Genomic DNA, 21,187 nt, shown 5'->3' on the forward strand with positions numbered 1-21,187 from the left:
TGGTAATTTGGCTCATGGTGTATTTGATGGTCTTTTAAAGTCTAAAAGTGTTTTAACTTCTGATTTAAATGTTTTGTATTCCGTTAATTTCATCACATTTCTTTCTCAATCTTATTTATTGTTCACTATAAGCTGTAATTGCTGCCAAAGATGCATCAACAAAGGAGTATCTTATTAATAGTTCACAATAGGCCACATTTTCACCGCAGGAACTTCCCCACTCACTTCATTTACCTGGGTAAATAAAGTGAGTGGGGAAGTTCCTGCCGTGTTTCCACCAAAAACTACCTGGGTACATCTAGCTTTTCAGAAACCTATTGGAGTTCCTCCGAGCTAGACGGTTCTTCTGACTGCAAACCCACTGCACACTTCTCCAGAGGACCAGCAGTAGGTCAGTCTTCACACGGTGAAGCTACTTTAGGACTGGGGTAAGGGTGAGCCCCTGATGGTTGCCCGGGAACCAGACCACTGACATAAGGTTTTAATCTATCATAATGGACAACCTGTGAACGTTCATCATCAGCCAGAGGGTTAATAATGCGATCGACGAGGCCTGCCACACTGTCAGAAGGCAATCTTAAAAGGGCCCCTCTAATGGGGAGCCAATTTCAATATCTTACCTCGGATTGTGCAACCATACCAGGTCACCGACAGCCTATGGCTGATGACGAGAATTTGAGTCACGATACAGTTTTTGTCTCTCGTGAGCAACAGCTGCAGTCTGTCTCATGTTCACAAAAGTTGCCTTTAAACGGTGAACCATTGAAGCGACAAAGTCGGCATGAGGGAAGGACAAATCGGAATGATTGTTTCCTTTCGGCACCAAGACATCAACAGGGACTCGTGCTTCCTGACCACGATTGAAAAAGTAGGGAGTGTAACCGGTGACGTGTTGTACGCAAATGCCACGTTTCAAATAATCATCGCATTCACCCCCACGAGCCAGCAACGTCTTGGCGAGCTGATCAATGAGAGTATGATTAAAGCGCTCCACCACGCCGTCCGATTTGGGTTTATATGGTGTAGTGCGATTCTTCTTAATGTTGAGCAGCACACAATCTTTGTAGTAAACGTCAATAATCGCTTATCGATTTAATTAATGCAGACAGTTCTAAAATGTTTCTGACTGCAGCAAGCCACCTCACCGAGAGATCAGACCAGCTCCTTTATTTTAGGGCACTTATGTTCCAGTTTTGCACACATTTTCATTAATTTAATAAATGTGAGAATCAATTGAACTGTTTCTTATTACAAATGCACTGTTTTTTAAAGTTGCAAGTGACAAATGCTGATTGAGTGAAACGAAAACAAATGTAAAACTGCATCAATATACAAATTAAAGATGCACCAATAACTGATTTTTAATCGAATTGTAGCTTCTGAATCGTAATCGAATCGTGAGGTGCCCAAAGATTCCCACCTACACACCGCACCGATCCGTCTGTCAATCTCACGATCCACACTTCCCTTACTCATGAACAAGACTCCGAGACACTTCAACTCCTCCACTTAGGGCGGGATCTGCTCCCCAGCCCCGCTCCACCCTTTTCCGGGCAAGAAACATGGACTCGAACTTGGAGGTACTGATTTTCATTCTAGTCGCTTTACACTCGGTTGCGAACCATTCCAGTGAGAGTTGAAGATCCTGGTCAGATGAAGCCAGCAGGACCACATCATCTGCAAAAAGCAGAGACCTAATCCTGCAGCCACCAAACTGGAGCCCTGACTGCATCTAGAAATTATTTCCATAAAAGTTATGACCAGAATCGGTGACAAAGGACAGCCCTGGCGGAGTCCAACCCTCACTGGAAACAAATCTGATTTACTACCGGCAATGCGGACCAAGCTCTGACGCTGATCATACAGGGAACGAACCGCCACAATCAGGCGGTCCGATACCCCATACTCCCCCCGAAGGACACGGTCGAATGCCTTCTCCAAGTCACAAAGAACATTAGACTGGTTGGGCAAACTTCAATGCAGCGGCGTTGACGGTGCACTGCTTCCCCCTACGGAAGCGGAAGATGGTGATCCAGAATCGCTTTGAAGCCGTCCGGAAGTTCTCCATGACTCTGTCCGCTGCCTCCGAAGTCCCACGAGCCAAATAGGCCCCGATAGGACTCTTTCTGCAGCTTGACGGCATCCTTCCCCGCTGGTTTCCACCAGCGTGTTCTTGGATTACTGTCATGACTGTCGCCAACCACCCTGCGGCCACAGCTCCGATTGACAACAAAGGCACAGAACATGGTCCACTCGGACTCAATGTCCAGCACCTCCCTTGTGACATGTTCAAAGTTCATCCGGAGATGGGCAAATATTTTCTTCTTCGAAGGGGGGGCGTAACAGAAAATATTTGAGAAGCACTGCCCCACCCAGAGGTGGAGGCCAGCTACTCTCTCGTCTACTCGGTTAAACTCCAACGTACATTAAATTTGATGTTCAAAGGCATTAAAAAATTGTAATTCAATTGTAAATCGAAGGATAACTTAAAAATTAACTGGACACCTTTGCAGTAATCGATAAATTGCTACGTCTTTGTCTCTGGCTTTCCAACTGGCTATAAGAGGTCTCACTCTGTGCATCGCTCTCAGCACCTGAGCACGTTTGACAGTGGATTTACATGAACAGAGTAATTAGCCTCTTGTCAGTCATCCACAGTCTTTGTTTCAGTACGCGCATGCGGGACCTACTTGCAATTCTCTTCAACACATCTTCCTATGTCTAGTAGTGGTGATGACACTCACTTGAATGTAATCATTTTGAAACAACGGTCACTTTTATTGAACATTCCTTCGAAACCGTGGGAAGACACGCTCGCAAAGATGGGCTGTGTGAATGCTGGAAAGCTGACCAATCACAGCTCTTTTCTTTTCTAACTTTATTTCAACAACAATATTATGCATAAAAATCAAACAATCAAAACATACAAGTAAACATGTCTGTATACATTTTTTCAAAATATGTACATAGAAATATTTTTCTATAATTTTAAAAAACTAATTAAGAAATGAAACAAAACTACTATAAGGGAAAGAATAAACAAAATAAATATAAAATGTGCAAAGGTTAAAAAAACAAAATGGAAAAAAAATAAAAGCATCATATTTTTTTTATTTTGTCTTTGATGGAAATCGCCTGTGTAATGTGTTTTAGGATGTTGGAAGTTTCATGACCTTCTTGTTTTACTTTGTCATCATTAGTAAACGCTGACGCAAAGCTAGATATTTTTTAGGATGTGCACTTAAAGGTATGCGGGAAGGTACGTAGGGGAGGAGCAGAACATTTTGCGTACGCAAGCTATGTGACGCGAGAGTATATTTCAACCTTCAGCGAGCAAGTCTTCCTAGGCGAGTGAAAGAGGATGAGGACCGACTATCCAGGTCTCCCAATACTTCTGTCCATATAGTGGTGATTATGTATGAACCTACAAAAGGATGGCCTTCTACTGTCTTCCTCCAGAAGTACCATCCATGGATCCGTCCCCTTCCTGAGAACCAAAGCCGGTGTCTCGTGAGCTGCTGCTGCCGGAGGGTGAAGGAATCTTTTTGTGGCACACTGTGTTTTCACCCCCATCACATTTCTCGCTGGTATTTTGCTCAAACCTTTTCATCCACGGAGCCTCCATTTTGTTCTCGGGTAGCGACTCGTGGTTGCACGTGCTCACCTCGTTCTCATGGCTGACTTTGGAGTTCTCGGAGATGGTTTCTTTTTTGTCATCTTCAGTCGTTTCCTCTTTAGCTTCATTGTCAGGGTTGTCAATTGTATTTGCTTCCTTGAGCAGCTGACCTTTGCCCTCCTCCATCTTCACCACATCGCAGTCTGACGCCCGCCCTCCACAGTCAACCTTATTATGATCGTCATCTTTGTTATCATTGTGTCCTCCCTCTTTTAAGTTGTCCTCCTGATCCTGCCGTTGGTGCACGGTTACATTCTGTGACTTCCTTTTATCATCTAGAAGGCTGTTAAAGCCTCGGAAATTGTTCTTGGCGCCAATGATGTATTTTCCCAGAAAAGATGAGCCGTCTTTGGACAGATCCTCACCTGCAGGGGATCCTTCATCCACCATGTGCTGAAGGACCACTTTCAGGTCATTGTGCATCCTCATGATGGCTTTGCTCAGCTCAGTGATGCGATTACCAATATCTGATTACACAAAATAACAACAGAAATTTAATAATAATGCCATAGATTCTCTTTAGCAAGTTGTTAATTTAAAAAAAAAAAAATATATATATATACATTTTCTTGAATGGAACTAATGAAAATCATACATTGCATTGACTTTATTGTATTTTCTTAGAAATATATAGTCTCAAATAGTGGCAATACAATTCTGCCTTTCCAAAAAATACTATTTCTCAGTTTTTAAAAGACAAATGAAAACACTTGAATGTAGCCATGAAGAGTAAAATGTATTTTTCTAAATTACTTTTGTTTATGAAGACAGACCTTTTCACAAAATTCATTAAAAAAATATAGGAGAAATAATAATGAAAACAAAATAATAAGGAAAAGAAAAAAGGGAGAAAGTAGAGGGAGAAAAAAGTTGTAAAAAAGAGAGAAAAAGGGAAGAAAAGTGAAAAAAGAATAAGAGAAGAACAACAAAATAACAGGAAGGTAAATAAATAAGAAAAAAAGAAGCTTATTAGGAGAAAATAAAACACTAAAACAGAATTTATATTAAACACCTTGAAATTGCATCCAAAATGCCCAAAAATAATATAGAAAAAGCACTGATTCAGTCACTATGCAACAAATAGCTGGAATAAACTTCCTGAAGATGTCAGACTTTCCCCAACTCTGACTACTTTTAAAACTAGACTGAAGACTTTTATGTTCACCTTAGCTTTCAGCTAAATCTTTTAATCTTTTAACTTTTAACGTCCGCACTGTTTTTATTTTTATTGTCTGCATTTTAATTTTGCTTTTATTTTCTTTCATTTCACTTTGTTGTCTGTGAAGCACTTTGAGTCTGCCTTGTGTATGAAAAGCGCTATACAAATAAAGTTGCCTTGCCTTGCCTTGCCTTGATGCTCGCAAATGACAATAATAATAATAATAATAATAATTTGTTTCATGGCATTGCAAGAAACTATTAAGCAACTAAATGTTAAAGTTAGGTGTTATTAGATTATATTTAAAAATTACATTTTAAAAAGATTTTAAAAAAAACAATTATACTTTTTTTAAAACATTTTTTACATTGTGATTTTTTTCAGGTTTCAGGATATTGAAACAAACTTAAGCAGCAAAATATTAAAATTGGATTATCGTATATAACACATTAATTAAAAATATATACAGTATCAAATTCACAATTAAAAAAATGTTTTTCAGAAACTATTTTACTTTACTTGCCTGAGTATTAAAAAATATTTATTAAAATTATATCTCAAGATTAAAAAAATAATAGAAATAAAAAGCATTCATACAAACTAAATCTAATTCTCCATTAAATAATGATATATGTTTTTGCTTTTCAGGGTCTTGCATGCAAGTTTATATAAAAATTAAAAGTTAGTCCATTCACAAAGTATTCACAGCGCTTCACTTTTTCCACATTATGTTATGTTACAGCCTTGCTCCCAGAGGGAACAAATTAATTGTTGTCCTCAAAATTCTGCGACAATACCCCATAATAACTGTGAAAAATTATTTTTTAATTTAAAAAAAAAAAGCTAATTTATTCAAAGCCTTTACTCAATACTTTATTGATGCAGCTTAGGCATCTTTCTGAACACGCCCCAAACTTACCTACTGTATCTTTGAGCAGTTTCGCCCATTCCTCTTTGCAGCACCTCTCAAACTCCATCAGGTCGACTGGGAAGTGTTGGTTGTCATCCAGGATGTCTCTGTACATTGCTGCATTCATCTTAGTCTAGTCAGGGAGGTGACCAAGCACCTGATGATCATTCTTTTAGAGCTCCAGCATTCCTCTGTGGAGAGAGGAGAACCTTCCAGAAGGACAACCATCTCTGCAGCAATCCACCTATCAGGCCTGTATGATAGTGACCAGACGGAACCCATTTCTTAGTAGAAAGTTCGCCAAAATGCACCTGAAAGACTTTTAGACCATGAGAAAAAAATGATCTGGTCTGATGAGACAAAGATTTATCTTCTTTTTGGCGTGAATGCCAGGCGTCATGTTTGGAGAAAAACCATCACCAGGCCAATACCATCCCTACAGTGAAGAATGGTGGTGGCAGCATCATGCTGTGGGGATGGTTTCCAGCAGCAGGAACTGGGAGACTTGTCAGGATAGAGAGAATGGTGAATGCAGCAATGTACAGAGACATTCTGGATCAAAACCAACACTTTTCATCCAATCTAATGGAGCTTGAGAGGTGCTGCAAAGAGGAATGAGCAAAGAGTAATGTGCGAAACTGTCCAAAGATAGGTGTGCCAGGCTTGTGACATCGTATTCAAAAAGACCTGAGGCTGTAATTCCGGTGTACAGCCAGCTGGGCAAGTGCGGCCCACCGGCGTCTTTATTTTGCCTGCGGGACGGCACAAGTTCAATAAGCAATTTGGTCGGGCGTGGTGTTTTCAAAACAACCTTCCCTAGTCATGGTGCACACAAAAAATGTAACCAGGACAAATCCGACAAACATGGTCACACATAACACAACCTGCTTACTGAACTTTGTGGATATTATAAGACACGTTGAACTTTCACATACTCTTAATAACCAATTATAATATATACTAATTATACTGTATATCCATTATATTATTATATATATATATATATATATATATATATATATATATATATATATATATATATATATATATATATATATATATATATATATATATATATATATATGTGTGTGTACATACACTTGTAAAGAACATAATGTCATGGCTGTCTTGAGTTTCCAATAATTTCTACAACTCTTATTTTTTTGTGATAGAGTGATAAGACCACATACTTGTTGGTCACAAAAAACATTCATGAGGTTTGGTTCTTTTATGAATTTATTATGGGTTTACTGAAAATGTGACCAAATCTGCTGGGTCAAAATTATACATACAGCAATGTTAATATTTGGTTACATGTCCCTTGGCAAGTCACACTGCAATAAAGCGCTTTTGGTAGCCATCCACAAGCTTCTGGTTGAATTTTTGACCACTCCTCTTGACAAAATTAGTGCAGTTCAGCTAAATGTGTTGGTTTTCTGACATGGACTTGTTTCTTCAGCATTGTCCACACGTTTAAGTCAGGACTTTGGGAAGGCCATTCTAAAACCTTCATTCTAGCCTGATTTAGCCATCCCTTTACCACTTTTGACATGTGTTTGGGGTCATTGTCCTGTTGGAACACCCAACTGCGCCCAAGACCCAACCTCCGGGCTGATGATTTTAGGTTGTCCTGAAGAATTTGGAGGTAATCCTCCTTTTTTATTGTCCCATTTACTCTCTGTAAAGCACCTGTTCCATTGGCAGCAAAACAGCCCCAGAGCATAATACTACCACCACCATGCTTGACGGTGGGATTGGTGTTCCTGGGATTAAAGGTCTCACCTTTTCTCCTCCAAACATATTGCTGGGTATTGCAGCCAAACAGCTTAATTTTAGTTTCATCTGACATCACATGGACAAAAATACAACCTTCTGGAGGAAAGTTCTGTGGTCAGATGGAACAACAATTTAGCTGTTTGGCCACAATACCCCACAATTGCAATAAATACAATTTTTTTAAGCCCAATATGGCCCCCCAGTCAAAAAGTTTGGACACCCCTGCTGTAATTGCTGCCAAAGGTGCATCAACAAAGTATTGAGCAAAGGCTATGAATGCTTATATACATGAGATTGTTTAAAAAAAATAAATTTAGAAACTTAAGAATAAAAACTTTATCATTATGGGGTATTATGAGTAGAATTTTGAGGACAAAAAATATTTATTCTGCTGTGGATTAAGGCTGTAACATAACAACATTTGGAAAAAGTGAATAGCTGTGAATATTTTCCGGATACACAATATAAAATTATATCCATAGTTTTTCTCAAACTCTGCTAATTTGCAAAGTTAATAAACTTGAAATAGTTTGCAATGAACCAAGAAAAACACAATCTCCTTTATCCCTCAACATATCTAATATTAAAAATATTGGTACCTTAAGTGTTTTTTTGTTTGTTTGTTTTTTGGGAAAAATTGGCCATCGATTGAAGGTTTGTACATTTTAGAAATGAATCTAACTGGCTTGAATCATTTCGATTTTAAATATTTTCTTTCTGATTTTCAGGGTCTTGAAAGACATTTTATATTAAAGTCAAACATCATAAAAATCTTCTAAAAGTAAAATGTAATGAAATCATCATATTACAGCCATAAATAATTGTAACATCACTATGATCTTCATTAATAGTGAAAAAAGCAGTAAAGATGAATGTTTGTGAGAGTGATGATAAGTTACCTTTCCTCTTGGTCTCTTCAAACTCCCTGCGAGCTGATTCGATGTAACGCTGCACCAGAGCTCTGATCACTTGCTGACGGTACGGTAGCTGGCTGTCCTCAGAGCCCTTCTTGTTGAACTTAAACACATAAATCATATTCAATACAACACAATACATCACTAAAAGAGACACATTGATTCTCACCAGTGACGCTATTGGTGGGTATTTCTTCTCAGCATTGCATGTAAAGCAGCAGCAGACACGCCTAAAGATCCCTCTGATGGTGACATTCAAAATCAGCTACAAAAAAAGAAGTACCGTATTTTCCGGACCATAGGGCGCACTGCCGATGAGCGGGTCTATTCAGGTCTATTTTCATACAAAAGGTGCACCGGATTATGAGGCACATTAAAGGAGTCATATTATTATTATTTTCTTTCTAAACAGTACATAAGAGAAGAATATTGATTGCTACCGCTTTGATTAGGAAGACAAGCGCCATAGTCATGAATGTGCCAACCTGACTACCGTATTTTCTGGACCATAAGGCGCACCGGATTATAAGGCGCATTACGATGAATGGTCTATTTTCGATCTTTTTTCATATATAAGGCGGATTATAGGGCGCATTGAAGGAGTCATATTATTTTTTATTTTTTTCTAAATGTAAAACACTTCCTTGTGGTCTACATAACATGTAATGGTGGTTCTTTGGTCAAAATGTTGCATAGATTATGTTTTACAGATAATCTTCAAGCTGCTTTCTGACAGTTGCTTCAGGATGCGCCGTTTTGTGGACGGTCTTATTTATGTAACGGAGTTAAAATACACCTTTGTTATTTATTATATTTTGTTTGTGAATTTTATCTCCAAATAGTTCTCTTTTCTGCTCACCTGTGAAAGGGCGGTTTAATATATTTTTGTCCCTCCTGAGTTCCTGTAGTCCTCCTGGGTTGTGGAGCCCCTCCCTTTCCCCCTCACAGAAAAGTTTTACATGGCTGAGGGTGAGTCTCGGTCGGACGATTCCACCGACCTATTGTTTGTTTTTCAGTAGAAATTAGGTCTTTAATTAATGAATGTGTGTGTGTGCCTACATGTGTAGGTAATGATACTTGTTCAGTGTGTGCGTGCGTGCGTGCGTGCGTGTGCTTACGTGTGTAGGTAACAGTGTTATTCTGTGTGTTTAGGCGTAAGCCAAAGAAAGTCGGGATACCGACATTGTCTGATTGTCGCCCGCAGGTTTGTGGTTTTATTTTATTTTCTAAGGTGTTAATTATAGCAAATGTTGCATGTTTTGTTCCGTCACGGAATGGCGCTTGGAATGTACATTTCAATATTTTACAGATTGTTTGTATCTGGCTTTTTCACTGTAAATGGTTAAAAATGTATATGTAGACAGAAAAGTTTTACATGGCTGAGGGCGTAAGCCAAAGAAAGACGGGATACCGACATTGTCTGATTGTCGCCCGCAGGTTGGAAGGAAAATAAATGAAGCTGTGAACAGTGGAAAAAGTCTCCTCATTGTGCCGACCCAGAACAGTTACATTTACGTGGCTCACCTTCGGCAGCGTCTTTTCTCCGTCATCTTTGTTGTAGCGGTGTAGCGTGCAAGGACGGAGTGGAAGAAGTGTCAAAAGATGGAGCTAACTGTTTAAAATACATTCAGACTTTACTTAAATCAATAACGGAGCAGCATCTCCTCATTTGTGGCTCACTAGTGCAATAACAAGGCCGGAAATGTGTCCCGTGAAAAACCGTCCGACCGGAACTCTCTAATAACTAAAGTTCCTTGGTTGAATAATGTAAACTCACTACACCGGTACGTTTTAGCACTTTCATGGTGAGTTGACTGACATATAAGTAAAAACTTTACACTACTTTATATCATAAATAGCAACAGCGGAGGATGAATGTCCCATAACAAGAAGATAGAGAAAAAGAAGAAGCTTATCCACTACATTGTCGGGCTACAAAGGCAGATGCGCGCAGATCCCAAATACAGATCAGCAGGTACCAGAAGGTAAGAAAAGTTGCTTTTGAATAATATTGTGAAACAAAACGCCAGATAATATGTCTTACCTTATACACACACACCATAATAATACTTGTATGTTAAAGCACAGTACAATCCGTCAAGCGGAGCGGCTTCATAGCTTACCAAAGGCGTACTAAAACATTTTGATAGTTTTTTGAGCGCCGTGTGTAATGTTCTATATTTTCAATGGAACATATAAAATGTTGGTGTTGTTTACTTAAATCATATTACAGTCTACATGTATCTCTTATGTGTGACTGCCATCTACTGGTCACACTTATCATTTCACCATGTACCAAATAAAATAGCTTTGAGGTCGGTAAGCACAACCAAAATTATTCCGTACATTAGGCGCACTGTCGAGTTTTGAGAAAATGAAAGTATTTTAAGTGCACCTTATAGTTCGAAAAATACGGTACTTTCTGTGTTTTGAATCTCACCTTAAGATGTAGAAGAAAACTTTAGGGGATGGGATGATGTTGAAGGGGACGGGCATGGTGAGGCCCTCTCTGAAGTAACTGAGATACAGTTTTGACCTAGCAAACTTCCATTCCACGTCAGCATCGTCCTGGAACGACACGCTGACAATGACTGAGGCTTCATAAACAGAGACAGGCGTTCAAATGATGTTTACCTCAATTTTCTGAAAGGAGTTAGTGATCATAGCAATAAGCATGTTGAGCAAAACGATGACTATGACGAGCGTGAAGATGCCGTACAGAATGCGTCCTACAAACTCTGCCAGGACGAACTGTGGCATGTCCACATAGTCCTGGTTGGCCACGCCGAACATTGTCCAGAACAGGAAGTGGAAGGTCTCATTAAACCTGCGCCAGGATGAGAAACAAGGAATACTCAAGAGTCTGAAAGCAACATTCACATTTTGCTTCTTATTGATTTTAAAATCTTGATTCTTAAAGATTTTTCCCACAGGACTGCAATCTACTTGTGGCACAGTGGTTGCCTGGGGGTGGGACTCTAGCTGATATGTCACCTAATTTGCATGAATGGCCATGACACGTGCATGCATTTTTTATGGATGCTGCAGGGAAAAAGTGACCAGAAAATGAAATGCAAAGCAGTTATGTCCAGAAATACAAATGTGTGATGAAATCTTGTGTCATCAATACAGTAAAAACACGACAATAGTTCTCGTTTAAAGAAAAGTTGGCTCGGTGGCAGAACACAAGTTTTTTTTAGTTTTTTTTTTTAGGGCTGTCAACTTTTTCATGCATGTGATAAATAAAAACAATTTCACTTCAAAACAGAACTTTAGATAAAACTGAGGTAACTTGTTGGTATTGCAGATCAGTAAACATCAAGTTTAAGATACAATCTTGAAGCAAAACACATACTCTAGGATGCTGCTAGCATGAATGCTACATCGACAACAAGCAGAGGAGAATGCTACGCTGGCTGAGTTTACCTGCGTCAGTGTTGTCAACAAAAGTGCCACAGATGAATTAAACAAAATCCATCCATCCATCCATTTTTCTACCGCTTGTCCCTTTTACAAAATGCCTTTGCTAAATGGACAGCCACCGCATGTAGGCCACTTAACATCAGTGTTGACTAAGAGCTGCAAGAAGATGTCATTTATATCACCACAGCTGATCTATTGTACAACACCTTGGAGAGGTCCATTTCATCAAGAATAAACAAACTGTACTACACAAACAAGTGCATCAAATTGCTTCTACTGGCTGAATGTAAATTTATTTTGCTCACTAGAGAACATTGGACATCTGTAAGTAATCCCAACGAACTGGGGTCGCATTGTACCAAAACAAGAGATCCGCATTGTCATTTGAAAATTTAAATAAGCTTGTTTGTTTAAACAACCGCTTCGATTACAGAGTAAATGCAGAGTTAAATTGTGCTCTGTTTAGTTGTTTATGTGTGTGTGTTTACTACATCATTTCTTAGTGTACATCTGTACCTTGTTTGCTATATTATATACAAAGACTTCAAAATGTGAACATAATTCTTACTATACTTACTGTCACCAAGTTTTGAGCAAATCAATGACTTGCAGTTCAGTACGACATTGAAAAAACGTTCCTGTATGACATTCTGACTACAAAACTGCATTTGTATCCAAATATTGGGGTATTTTCTTAAGCAAATTCTATTTATAAAAGCAAACAGTAACCTGTGATGAATCACAATTCAAAAGTGTGATTAATCTGATGAAAACATTTTTTTTTAGTCAGAAGACTATCCGTCTGGTCGTGACGAAGGGATTGCAACCGCACATTAGGTGCTTTGCGCACACTACAAACTGAGGGCTAAAGCGCTAGCAAACAGAGCTAGCTGGCGGGCATGGTGGAGGACACCTGCGGCTGCTCTCTTTCATTTGAGTTCCACAGCTAATCAGTCATGTAAATGTCCAAGCAGGCTAAACTGTCAATCATGGACACAAAGACTGCAGCAAGACACCAATGCGATCAGCCCAGAGATAAAATAATACAGCTGAATTATTGATACGCCTGACAGTTGTGATATTAGATGCAAAAGACCCTATTTAAGTTTATATTGTAGCCAAACCTTTTGCCCAAAAATATAGTGTTTAAAGAACATTTGTTTTTTCAGAGTTTTTACACATTTATTTTGTCTAGTTTAGTTTTGTAATTAAGGCTGAAGCAACATAGCAGGAGACGGTAGGAGATATCAAACACGTTATTTTCCCTTTAAACCTGTCAACTTATTTTTTACCTTGTCATATGAACTTTGGTCATTATCTGAAATATAAACACATGGCTATTGAACATATAGGAGTCAAAAATAAAGACTGAAAGGGGGCCACAAAAAAGCCTCGGGCTGGCCCTGGTCTGGCATAGCAATGACGGTGTGAAGTCCAAACAGTTTGACGTTGGAGACATCACAGTAACTGCCATGCTCGAATGTTTGTAATGAATTTGAAGTCCATCAAATTGGCAACAATTGTTTTTTGTGTTTTCTCACCTGCCAAGATGCGGAGAGATGACATAGGGGACGTAGACATTGTTGATACCACAGAGGAAGGCAGTTCCGATAATCATCAGGATAAACATGAATCTAAAGACAACACAGGTGAGGGTTAGGTTGCACACATGGAGCTGGATGAGAGAAACAGGTGCGTGCGATCACCTCATCATGTCGTCAATCATCTTCCCTATGGAAATTTGCAGCGTTCCCAGGGACTCGTGAGCAGGGAGGATGTAGGCCAGCCTGGTGAAGCTCATCATGCTGGTGACCGCAAAGAGAACCTCTGCAATCAGCTGGGGGTCCTCCTGACGCCAGTCGTTACGCACTGCCACACCAGAAGCAAAGACCTTATTGGGGAAAGCCGCTTGATGATATGCAGCCGTGCCTCCTCGGTTTCCTACCAGTCTGGGTGAAGTAGACACACTCCTCTGTGCAATCATCATCCAGACAGAGGAAGTGTCCTTTAAGCATGATGACCAAACGCAAAGCGAAGGAGGCCAAGTACATGCTGAGCACCATCACGTCCAAGCAGTTCCACCAGTCCAGGAAGTAACTCCTCAGGCCCTCGATCCACACTTCCTTGCACTCGAACCAAAAGAACCCTAGTGAGATAGCACCCGACATGAGTTGATTAGATCAACGGAGAGCAACGGCCCACCAGAGAGCATGCACCCACCGACCACCCACACCATGTGGAAGGAGCTGTGGAGGATGTTCTGCTGCCTCGAAGCAAATTTATCCCGATACATCTCCATGGTGATGGATTCACCGAGCAGCGTGATGAGGAACCACAGATAGGAGGCAGAGTGAAGGAGAAACTTGATCACAGGGATCCTGAGGATCTTTCCTACCTAACACAAACATGTAATGCAACTTGTATCAATATATCTGTAAGGTCCTGAAAGGCACCTACAAATAAAATGTATTATTTCTAAACAAGTACCGTAGCTTACAAGCTTAATTGGTTCTGTGATAGAGCTCTTCACTCAAAACACTTCAGAAATTATTTCACCATTCCTGAAGGTGTTAAAGAGTCATTCGGCTTCAGTGTGGTGCACGCTAGCAGTGATATGCACAAATTATTTTGCCAAGTTGGCTACGCGCTCTGTCATGTTTTTTTTTAATGATTTCTTTCTTTAATTCAATGAATATCACCCGCTTCTTCTTCTCAGCACTGTCCTTCACATTCAATTTCTTCCTTCCCACAAAGTTATGTCCATCTCTAGCTATAAGTACAAAACCCAAAACTTGTGAAGATGGCACGTTGTGTAAATGGTAAATAAAAACAGAATACAATGATTTGCAAATCCTTTTCAACCTATATTCAATTGAATAGACTGCAAAGACAAGATACTTAATGTTCAAACTGGAAAACTTTATTTTTTGCAAAAATTAGCTCATTTGGAATTTGATGCCTGCAAAATGTTTTAAAAAAGCTGGCACAAGTGGCAAAAAAGACTGAGAGAGTTGAGGAATGCTCATCCATCACTTATTTGGAACATCCCACAGGTGAACAGGCTAATTGGGAACATGTGGGTGCCTTGATTGGGTATAAAAGCAGCCTCCATGAAATGCTCAGTCATTCACAAACAAGGATGGGGGGAGGGTCACCACTTTGTGAACAAATGCGTGAGCAAATTGTCGAACAGTTTAAGAACAACATTTCTCAACGAGCTATTGCAAGGAATTTAGGGATTTCACCATCTACGGTCTGTAATATCATCAAAATGTTCAGAGAATCTGAAGAAATCACAGCACGTAAGCGATGAGATTACGGACCTTCGATCCCTCAGGCGGTACTGCATCAAAAAGCGACATCAGTGTGTAAAGGATATCACCACATGGGCTCAGGAACACTTCAGAAAACCACTGTCAGTAACTACAGTTGGTCGCTACATCTGTAAGCGCAAGTTAAAACTCTCCTATGCAAAGCCAAAGCCATTTATCAACAACGCCCAGAAACGCCGCCGGCTTTGCTGTACCCGAGTTCATCTAAAATGGACTGATGCAAAGTGTAAAAGTGTTCTGTGGTCCGACGAGTCCACATTTCAAATTGTTTTTGGAAACTGTGGACGTTGTGTCCTCTGGAACAAAGAGCAAAAGAACCATCCGGATTGTTATAGGCGCGAAATTGAAAAGCCAGCATCTGTGATAGTATGGGGGTGTATTAGTGCCCAAGACATGGGTAACTTACACATCTGTGAAGGCACCATTAATGCTGAAAGGTACATACAGGTTTTGGAGCAACATATGTTGCCATCCAAGCAATGTTGTAATGGACGCCATTGTGAAGTTCGCTGACGACGCCACCGTTGTAGGACTGATTAAGAACAACGATAAGGCAGCCTAAAGGGAGGAGGTCAAATACCGGACTGAATGATGCTCTCAGAACAACCTGGATTTAAACACAACCAAAACCAAAGAAATAATTGTGGACTTCAGGAAATCCAAAAAGACTGTGCTCCCCATCCTCTCTATTAAAAGAGAGGTGGTTGAGAGGATGGAGAGCGTCAGGTTCCTTGAATTCCACCTATAATCTGACATTTACAAGAAGGCCAGAAAAATCAGCACTGACCTCACACTTCCCGGACATGCCCTGTGCTCCCTCCTTCCCTTTGGGAAAGAGATACTGCTCTCTCAAATCCAGAACCACAAGACTGACTAACAGCTTTTTCCATCAGGCTGTGAAATCCATCATCCCACCCAAAGACCGCATTTTATTTACTTAGTATTTTTGTGTTGTTTTTATACTTCTGCTGTTGCATTTTCTTGTGTGCCTTGGCGTCATGTGGAGCTGCTGAACTGATTTTCACAGTAAATGTTGGTGACAATCAAGCATTAAATTCAAAACTTAAAGCACAACAATCAGCCGAAAAATGGCTCTTATCTCAAAACACTTGTAAAATAGAATTGAATAGGCTTTTGTTGTGAAATTGTTCTTAATACAAATAAGACGTTTATGTTACAGTTGAAAATGTATGTATATATAAAAAAAAGTCTAAAAAAAGTAGGTAATAAACTGCCATATAAAAGTGTATTTAAAGTGCAAAGAGTGGTGCAAGATGTTCTGACAACAGTACAGGGAAATAGGTAATAAACTGGCATATTACTAGGATGACAGGGGATGCAAAACAATAATTTTTTATAAAGTGCAATACATTTTCATAACATGGTCACTACTGCCTAGTTTCTCTTGTTATATTCTTATTTTTATATACATTTTTGATATTTGTATTCTCATTGTTGCTTTTTATTTTCATTCTTGTTATATTTTCTATTTTATTTCCATTTATACCCCCATTATTTACTTTTGAAATTCGTTCTCAATTCTGTATACTGCTGCTGGATTTGTAATTTTCCTGAGGGAACTCTTCTGAAGGAATCAATAAAGTACTATTTATCTAACTATCTATCTATATTAAAGTATGTATACAGTATGGTAAGATGAGGTACAACTGTGTTGACCAAAAACTCTGAAAAGGACGGGTAATCTTATATTCGGAATCTAAATATTTGTTCTCAAAAATAAACGTTTACCAAGTGCCAAACCACATCTCTCCAGAGCTTTTCTTCCTGGCACTCACGCACTTCCTCCCCGTTGTAGCTACTGTATGTCAAATGTGGAAGTGTAAACGGAGAACTAAAAAGAAATCGCGTGACCTTTGACTTTGGTGCGATCCAGTAGGCGAGGCAGAGGAAAGGCATGGTGAAAAAGATCCCGACAGACACGAGGAGCTTCCAGGCCGTCCTGCTGCCTCTCCATCCCGCCAGGTTTCCGCACCATATTGACGACAACACCTGCTGACAGATGGGGTGGGCCACAAACTGCACGAGAGCAAACACAAAGGTGAAAAACCTGTGAAGTGGAGTTTTCCTCACATCTCCAGCCCACCTGCTTCTGGTTGTAGTTGACAGCGAGTCGCAGTCGTGACAGGTTGGGTATTCCCACCTCGAAGGCCTGCTCGTCCAAGGCGTCCTGGCTTTCATCACCACAGCTGTTCAGAATGGTGGTCACCTCACTCTGGTTGCGACACATGCCGAGCAACTCCACCGCAAACTCTTGACAAAGCTCCTCCAGGCTCAGGTACTGCGGCTGCGGAGGAACAAAAGCACAATTGAAAAACCGAGGCGGACATCGACGAGGTGACCGCTGACCTTAAACTCCGGCTCCTTCTGAGAGAGCTTGCGCAGCTCCCTGCTGAGACTGAAGGCGCTGAGCATAGCGTCGTCAGAGGTGATGGAGAGGTAGGCGCGGCTGGCGATGCCGCGGTAGGTGTTGATGCGGGATAAGGAGAACTTGAGCAGGTCATACTGACGCCCGTTGCGACACTCCAGACACGCGCAGGACATTTTGTGCGGCCACGGGATGATGTGGCCTTTTTGTGTGAGCATGGTGACGATGTCGTATAAATCTTTCTGACAAGCTAAAGTCAGCGGGGTCACACCGGGGGCAAACTGGGAGTTGTCAATGGAGTGGTCAAATATGGCCTGGGAGAAAGAACGCACGTCCATTTTGTTACCTTTTTCTTGGTCCAAGCGGTCCAGCAGGAGCTTGACCACCCGCGGCTGGTTGGTGTCCACGGCAACAAGCAGAGCCTCGTGAATCTGGCGGAAGTCAAACTTGACCCCTTGTAGGAGGGCATCCATGGCGCCCTCGCTGCCCAGGCGGATGGACAGGTTGAGGGCCTCCCTCCACAGGCGGTCCTCGGAGTCATCCAGCTGACGGATGATGCCATCGCCGGTCTTCAGCAGGCCGCAAACCAACTCGATTTTCCCTTCCTGGATGGCACTGATGAGCTCCGGAGGGAACCGCATCTTCTTGTTCATGATCTCGCGCCATTGATCTGGCTGTCAGAGAGCACAGAAAAATGCACTTGATTCAAATGACTGCTTTGACTACAGCAAATGTGTAAATAAGAGTACTTACTGTTAGGTTTTGCATCTCTGATTAAAAAAGGAGACAACGATTTTGTAGGGATTATCCTGTGTCCAGCAATCAAAATTCACCTTAGAAAAAAATAAAGACACAAAAGGTGTTGCCGTAATGAGTAGAGAGCACAGTGGTGTTCTGTGACCCTGTGAAGCGGTCTGCAAAGGAACCAGCACTCAATTACTCCCATCAGCGCCCTAAGGGGCTCCTGCCAATTAAAATGTAACCGCCTCCAAGCGTTGCACGCTTGGCTGCTACCCCCCAAACTGTTTCTACTTAAACTTTGAAAACAGTGTCTTGGTATCAATTAAAATGCTTGTTACTAATTTCCCAGGAGGAGCTTGCTCAAAGCTCTGAAAAAACAAGGAGGACAGACTGGGAATTGAGGATGTGTTTTTCTTAAAGCACAGGATGGTTCCGAACAATGCTAATGCACATATTACAACTCTTTTGGTTTTCAACAAACACTTTTTTTGCAGCAGCAGCAAAATAAATTGCAGAACAACCACCATTCAAATCACAGGTTAAGTGACTTTGATAATGACACAACATTGTGTCCCATCAGTCCACTTGTTTCAAACAATAGAGGGAGCTGGACATGCTGAAAGCACAGAGATGCTTCCAGCATGCTTGTACAAATGTCTAGTTTCATTTTACAAAGAGGCTGTAGGTGTTTTATTGGTTTTTAGCCAAATCAGAATAACAACTATTGCTCATGGTGGTACAACACAATCTTCAGACCCCTGTTGGTTAAACAGAAAATGGACTGAAGAAAAATAACTTTGACGCGCTTGAGACAGACACTCGAGTGCAACGATCGACGAGTTGAAGTCGGACAGTACAAAAAATATATAAAGTCAATATTTTAAAATGAACTATATTGATAAAAGCAAATATTAATTAAAAAAGTGATACTTGACCTAGCTATAGGATTTGGTTTTACATATAGAAACAGTATATGTAATAGGATTTGCCTAAAGGAAGTTGGCATATTCACCTGTGTTAATTAAGTTCCTGATTTCAAATGACTTGAAAAAGAAAAAGAAAAGAAAAGTCAGGAAGCACAAAATACAATTAAAACCAGACAATTATATTTAGGATCTTTTTGAGCAGAGGTAGGTAGTATTGCGTTTGGATAAATTGCCAAGAGTAGTTATAATGTAACCTACTTTGTACTTTTACTTTTAAGTATTTTTGAGAAAAAGAAACGCTATTTTTACGCCATTACATTGAGTTTCCTTCCGATTGTTACATTTATTTATGTCACAATTATTTATAATTATTAGAGATGTCCATTTTAAAGCATATATCGGCCGATAATATCGGCCTGCCGATATAATTGGCCGATATATGCTTTAAAATGTAATATCGGAAATTATCGGTATCGTGTTTTTTTAATCTGTATCGTTTTTTTAGTTTTTGTTTTTTTATTAAATCAACGTAAAAAACACAAGATACACTTACAATTAGTACACTAACCCAAAAAAAAACTCCCTCCCCCATTTACACTCATTCACACAAAAGGGTTGTTTCTTTCTGTTATTAATATTCTGGTTCCTACATTATATATCAATACAGTCTGCAAGGGATACAGTCCGTAAGCACACATGATTGTGCGTGCTGCTGGTCCACTAATAGTACTAACCTTTAACAGTTAATTTTACTCATTTTCATTAATTACTAGTTTCTATGTAACTGTTTTTATATTGTTTTACTTTCTTTTTTATTCAAGAAAATGTTTTGAATTTATTTATCTTATTTTTTTTTTTTTAAAAGGACCTTATCTTCACCATACCTGGTTGTCCAAATTAGGCATAATAATGTGTTAATTCCACGACTGTATGTATCGGTAATTAAGAGTTGGACAATATCGGAATATCGGATATCGGCAAAAAGCCATTATCGGACATCCCTATTGTCAGGGTCGCTGACAATACGTTTTTGAAAGCCTTAATCGATAATTATTAATTATCGATTAAGGCTTGAAAAACGTTTAGTCAGCGACCCTGCTTCCGGTGGGCGCTGTCACATGACTCTGTTTCGCCAATCCAATTTAAGCAGTGGTGACGTATGATTCTATTTCACCAATCAGGCAAGCACAAAGTACAGCTTGTACTGCTTTTGATTATTATTATTTCTCGATTGTTTGTAAATGTTGCAGTTTATAAATAAAGGTTTATAAAATTTCAAAAAAATAACAAAGTACAGCTATAGGACACTGTAATAAGTAAGTATTTTTTAAATATATGATAAAATAGAGACCTACTTAATATTAGTATTAGAATGTTTCCAAAGAAGACACTTTAATTATGTGACGTAACACCAGCACTTACCGGCTGTTTGAGAGAACTGCTGAACAGAAACCTGAAAAAGCGATATTTTTATATATCTCTGAGGATCTTAATAACCACATTTATAATTTAAACATTATATTACCAACATCAAAAAGACGTGGAAAGTTGTATTTATTTGCTACATCCGTAGCGATAGAATTACTAGCGCTAACTTACTAGCATATAGTATTATCTTATTCTACCGAGTTAAATCTAGCATAACCAAACAAGCTGAAATGACCACAATCGCCCTCTAGTGTACGAGAGGCACACTGCGTATGGCCAACAAGTCACAATAGAGATAAGAGCATGGAATCTAGAACTCCCCGTGTGGATGTGAAAAAGGAAGAAACTCAGTTATTTGACAAATCAGACTAATTTAGTACATAGAAACGTACTGACTGTAAAAAAGCGACATGACGTCAAACAAGGCAGCAAAAACATATTCAATGATTACTTTCAAACTAGTAAAAAGAACATTTGTATCATGTGCTGTCATCTGTCTGTAGAAGTGTTCACATT

General features: G+C 39.7%; 1 protein-coding gene and 1 long non-coding RNA gene across 4 annotated transcripts; one reads left to right on the forward strand and one right to left on the reverse strand.

Moving 5' to 3' along the window:
* Nucleotides 1–2,869: 2,869 nt before the first annotated feature.
* LOC133650551 (short transient receptor potential channel 2-like) lies at nucleotides 2,870–21,039 on the reverse strand. 2 transcript variants are annotated; one of them, XM_062047914.1, is made up of 15 exons: nucleotides 20,769–21,031; nucleotides 20,666–20,696; nucleotides 18,330–18,409; nucleotides 17,558–18,250; nucleotides 17,295–17,495; nucleotides 17,063–17,227; nucleotides 14,079–14,253; nucleotides 13,804–14,004; nucleotides 13,565–13,727; nucleotides 13,400–13,492; nucleotides 11,070–11,262; nucleotides 10,876–11,003; nucleotides 8,605–8,677; nucleotides 8,421–8,538; nucleotides 2,870–4,143 (listed from the first exon to the last, which is right to left on the reverse strand). In XM_062047914.1, the coding sequence occupies exons 3-15, from the start codon at nucleotides 18,342–18,344 to the stop codon at nucleotides 3,443–3,445; spliced, it is 2,919 nt and encodes a 972-aa protein (XP_061903898.1). In that variant the 5' UTR covers nucleotides 18,345–18,409; nucleotides 20,666–20,696; nucleotides 20,769–21,031; the 3' UTR covers nucleotides 2,870–3,442. The 2 variants fall into 2 exon arrangements, with proteins under 2 accessions (XP_061903898.1, XP_061903899.1); XM_062047915.1 differs by lacking the exon at nucleotides 2,870–4,143 and adding an exon at nucleotides 6,002–6,497 and having other exon boundaries at nucleotides 20,666–21,039.
* Nucleotides 9,344–14,855, forward strand: LOC133650554 (uncharacterized). 2 transcript variants are annotated; one of them, XR_009826240.1, is made up of 4 exons: nucleotides 9,388–9,404; nucleotides 9,588–9,639; nucleotides 13,408–13,507; nucleotides 13,606–14,855. It is a non-coding gene; the product is annotated as an uncharacterized LOC133650554 (long non-coding RNA). The 2 variants fall into 2 exon arrangements; XR_009826241.1 differs by having other exon boundaries at nucleotides 9,344–9,872.
* Nucleotides 21,040–21,187: the final 148 nt, after the last annotated feature.

Source organism: Entelurus aequoreus, linkage group LG05 (assembly GCF_033978785.1).
Source record: "Entelurus aequoreus isolate RoL-2023_Sb linkage group LG05, RoL_Eaeq_v1.1, whole genome shotgun sequence".
Lineage (NCBI taxonomy): Eukaryota > Metazoa > Chordata > Actinopteri > Syngnathiformes > Syngnathidae > Entelurus > Entelurus aequoreus.

Excerpts from the sequence above, each read along its gene's own strand:
- LOC133650551 (XM_062047914.1), bottom strand. Across the intron at positions 17,228-17,294 it reads TCAACTACAACCAGAAGCAG|TTTGTGGCCCACCCCATCTG; the intron begins GTGGGCTGGAGA and ends GCTCTCGTGCAG. Across the intron at positions 11,263-13,399 it reads ATCTCTCCGCATCTTGGCAG|GTTTAATGAGACCTTCCACT; the intron begins GTGAGAAAACAC and ends ATCCTGGCGCAG.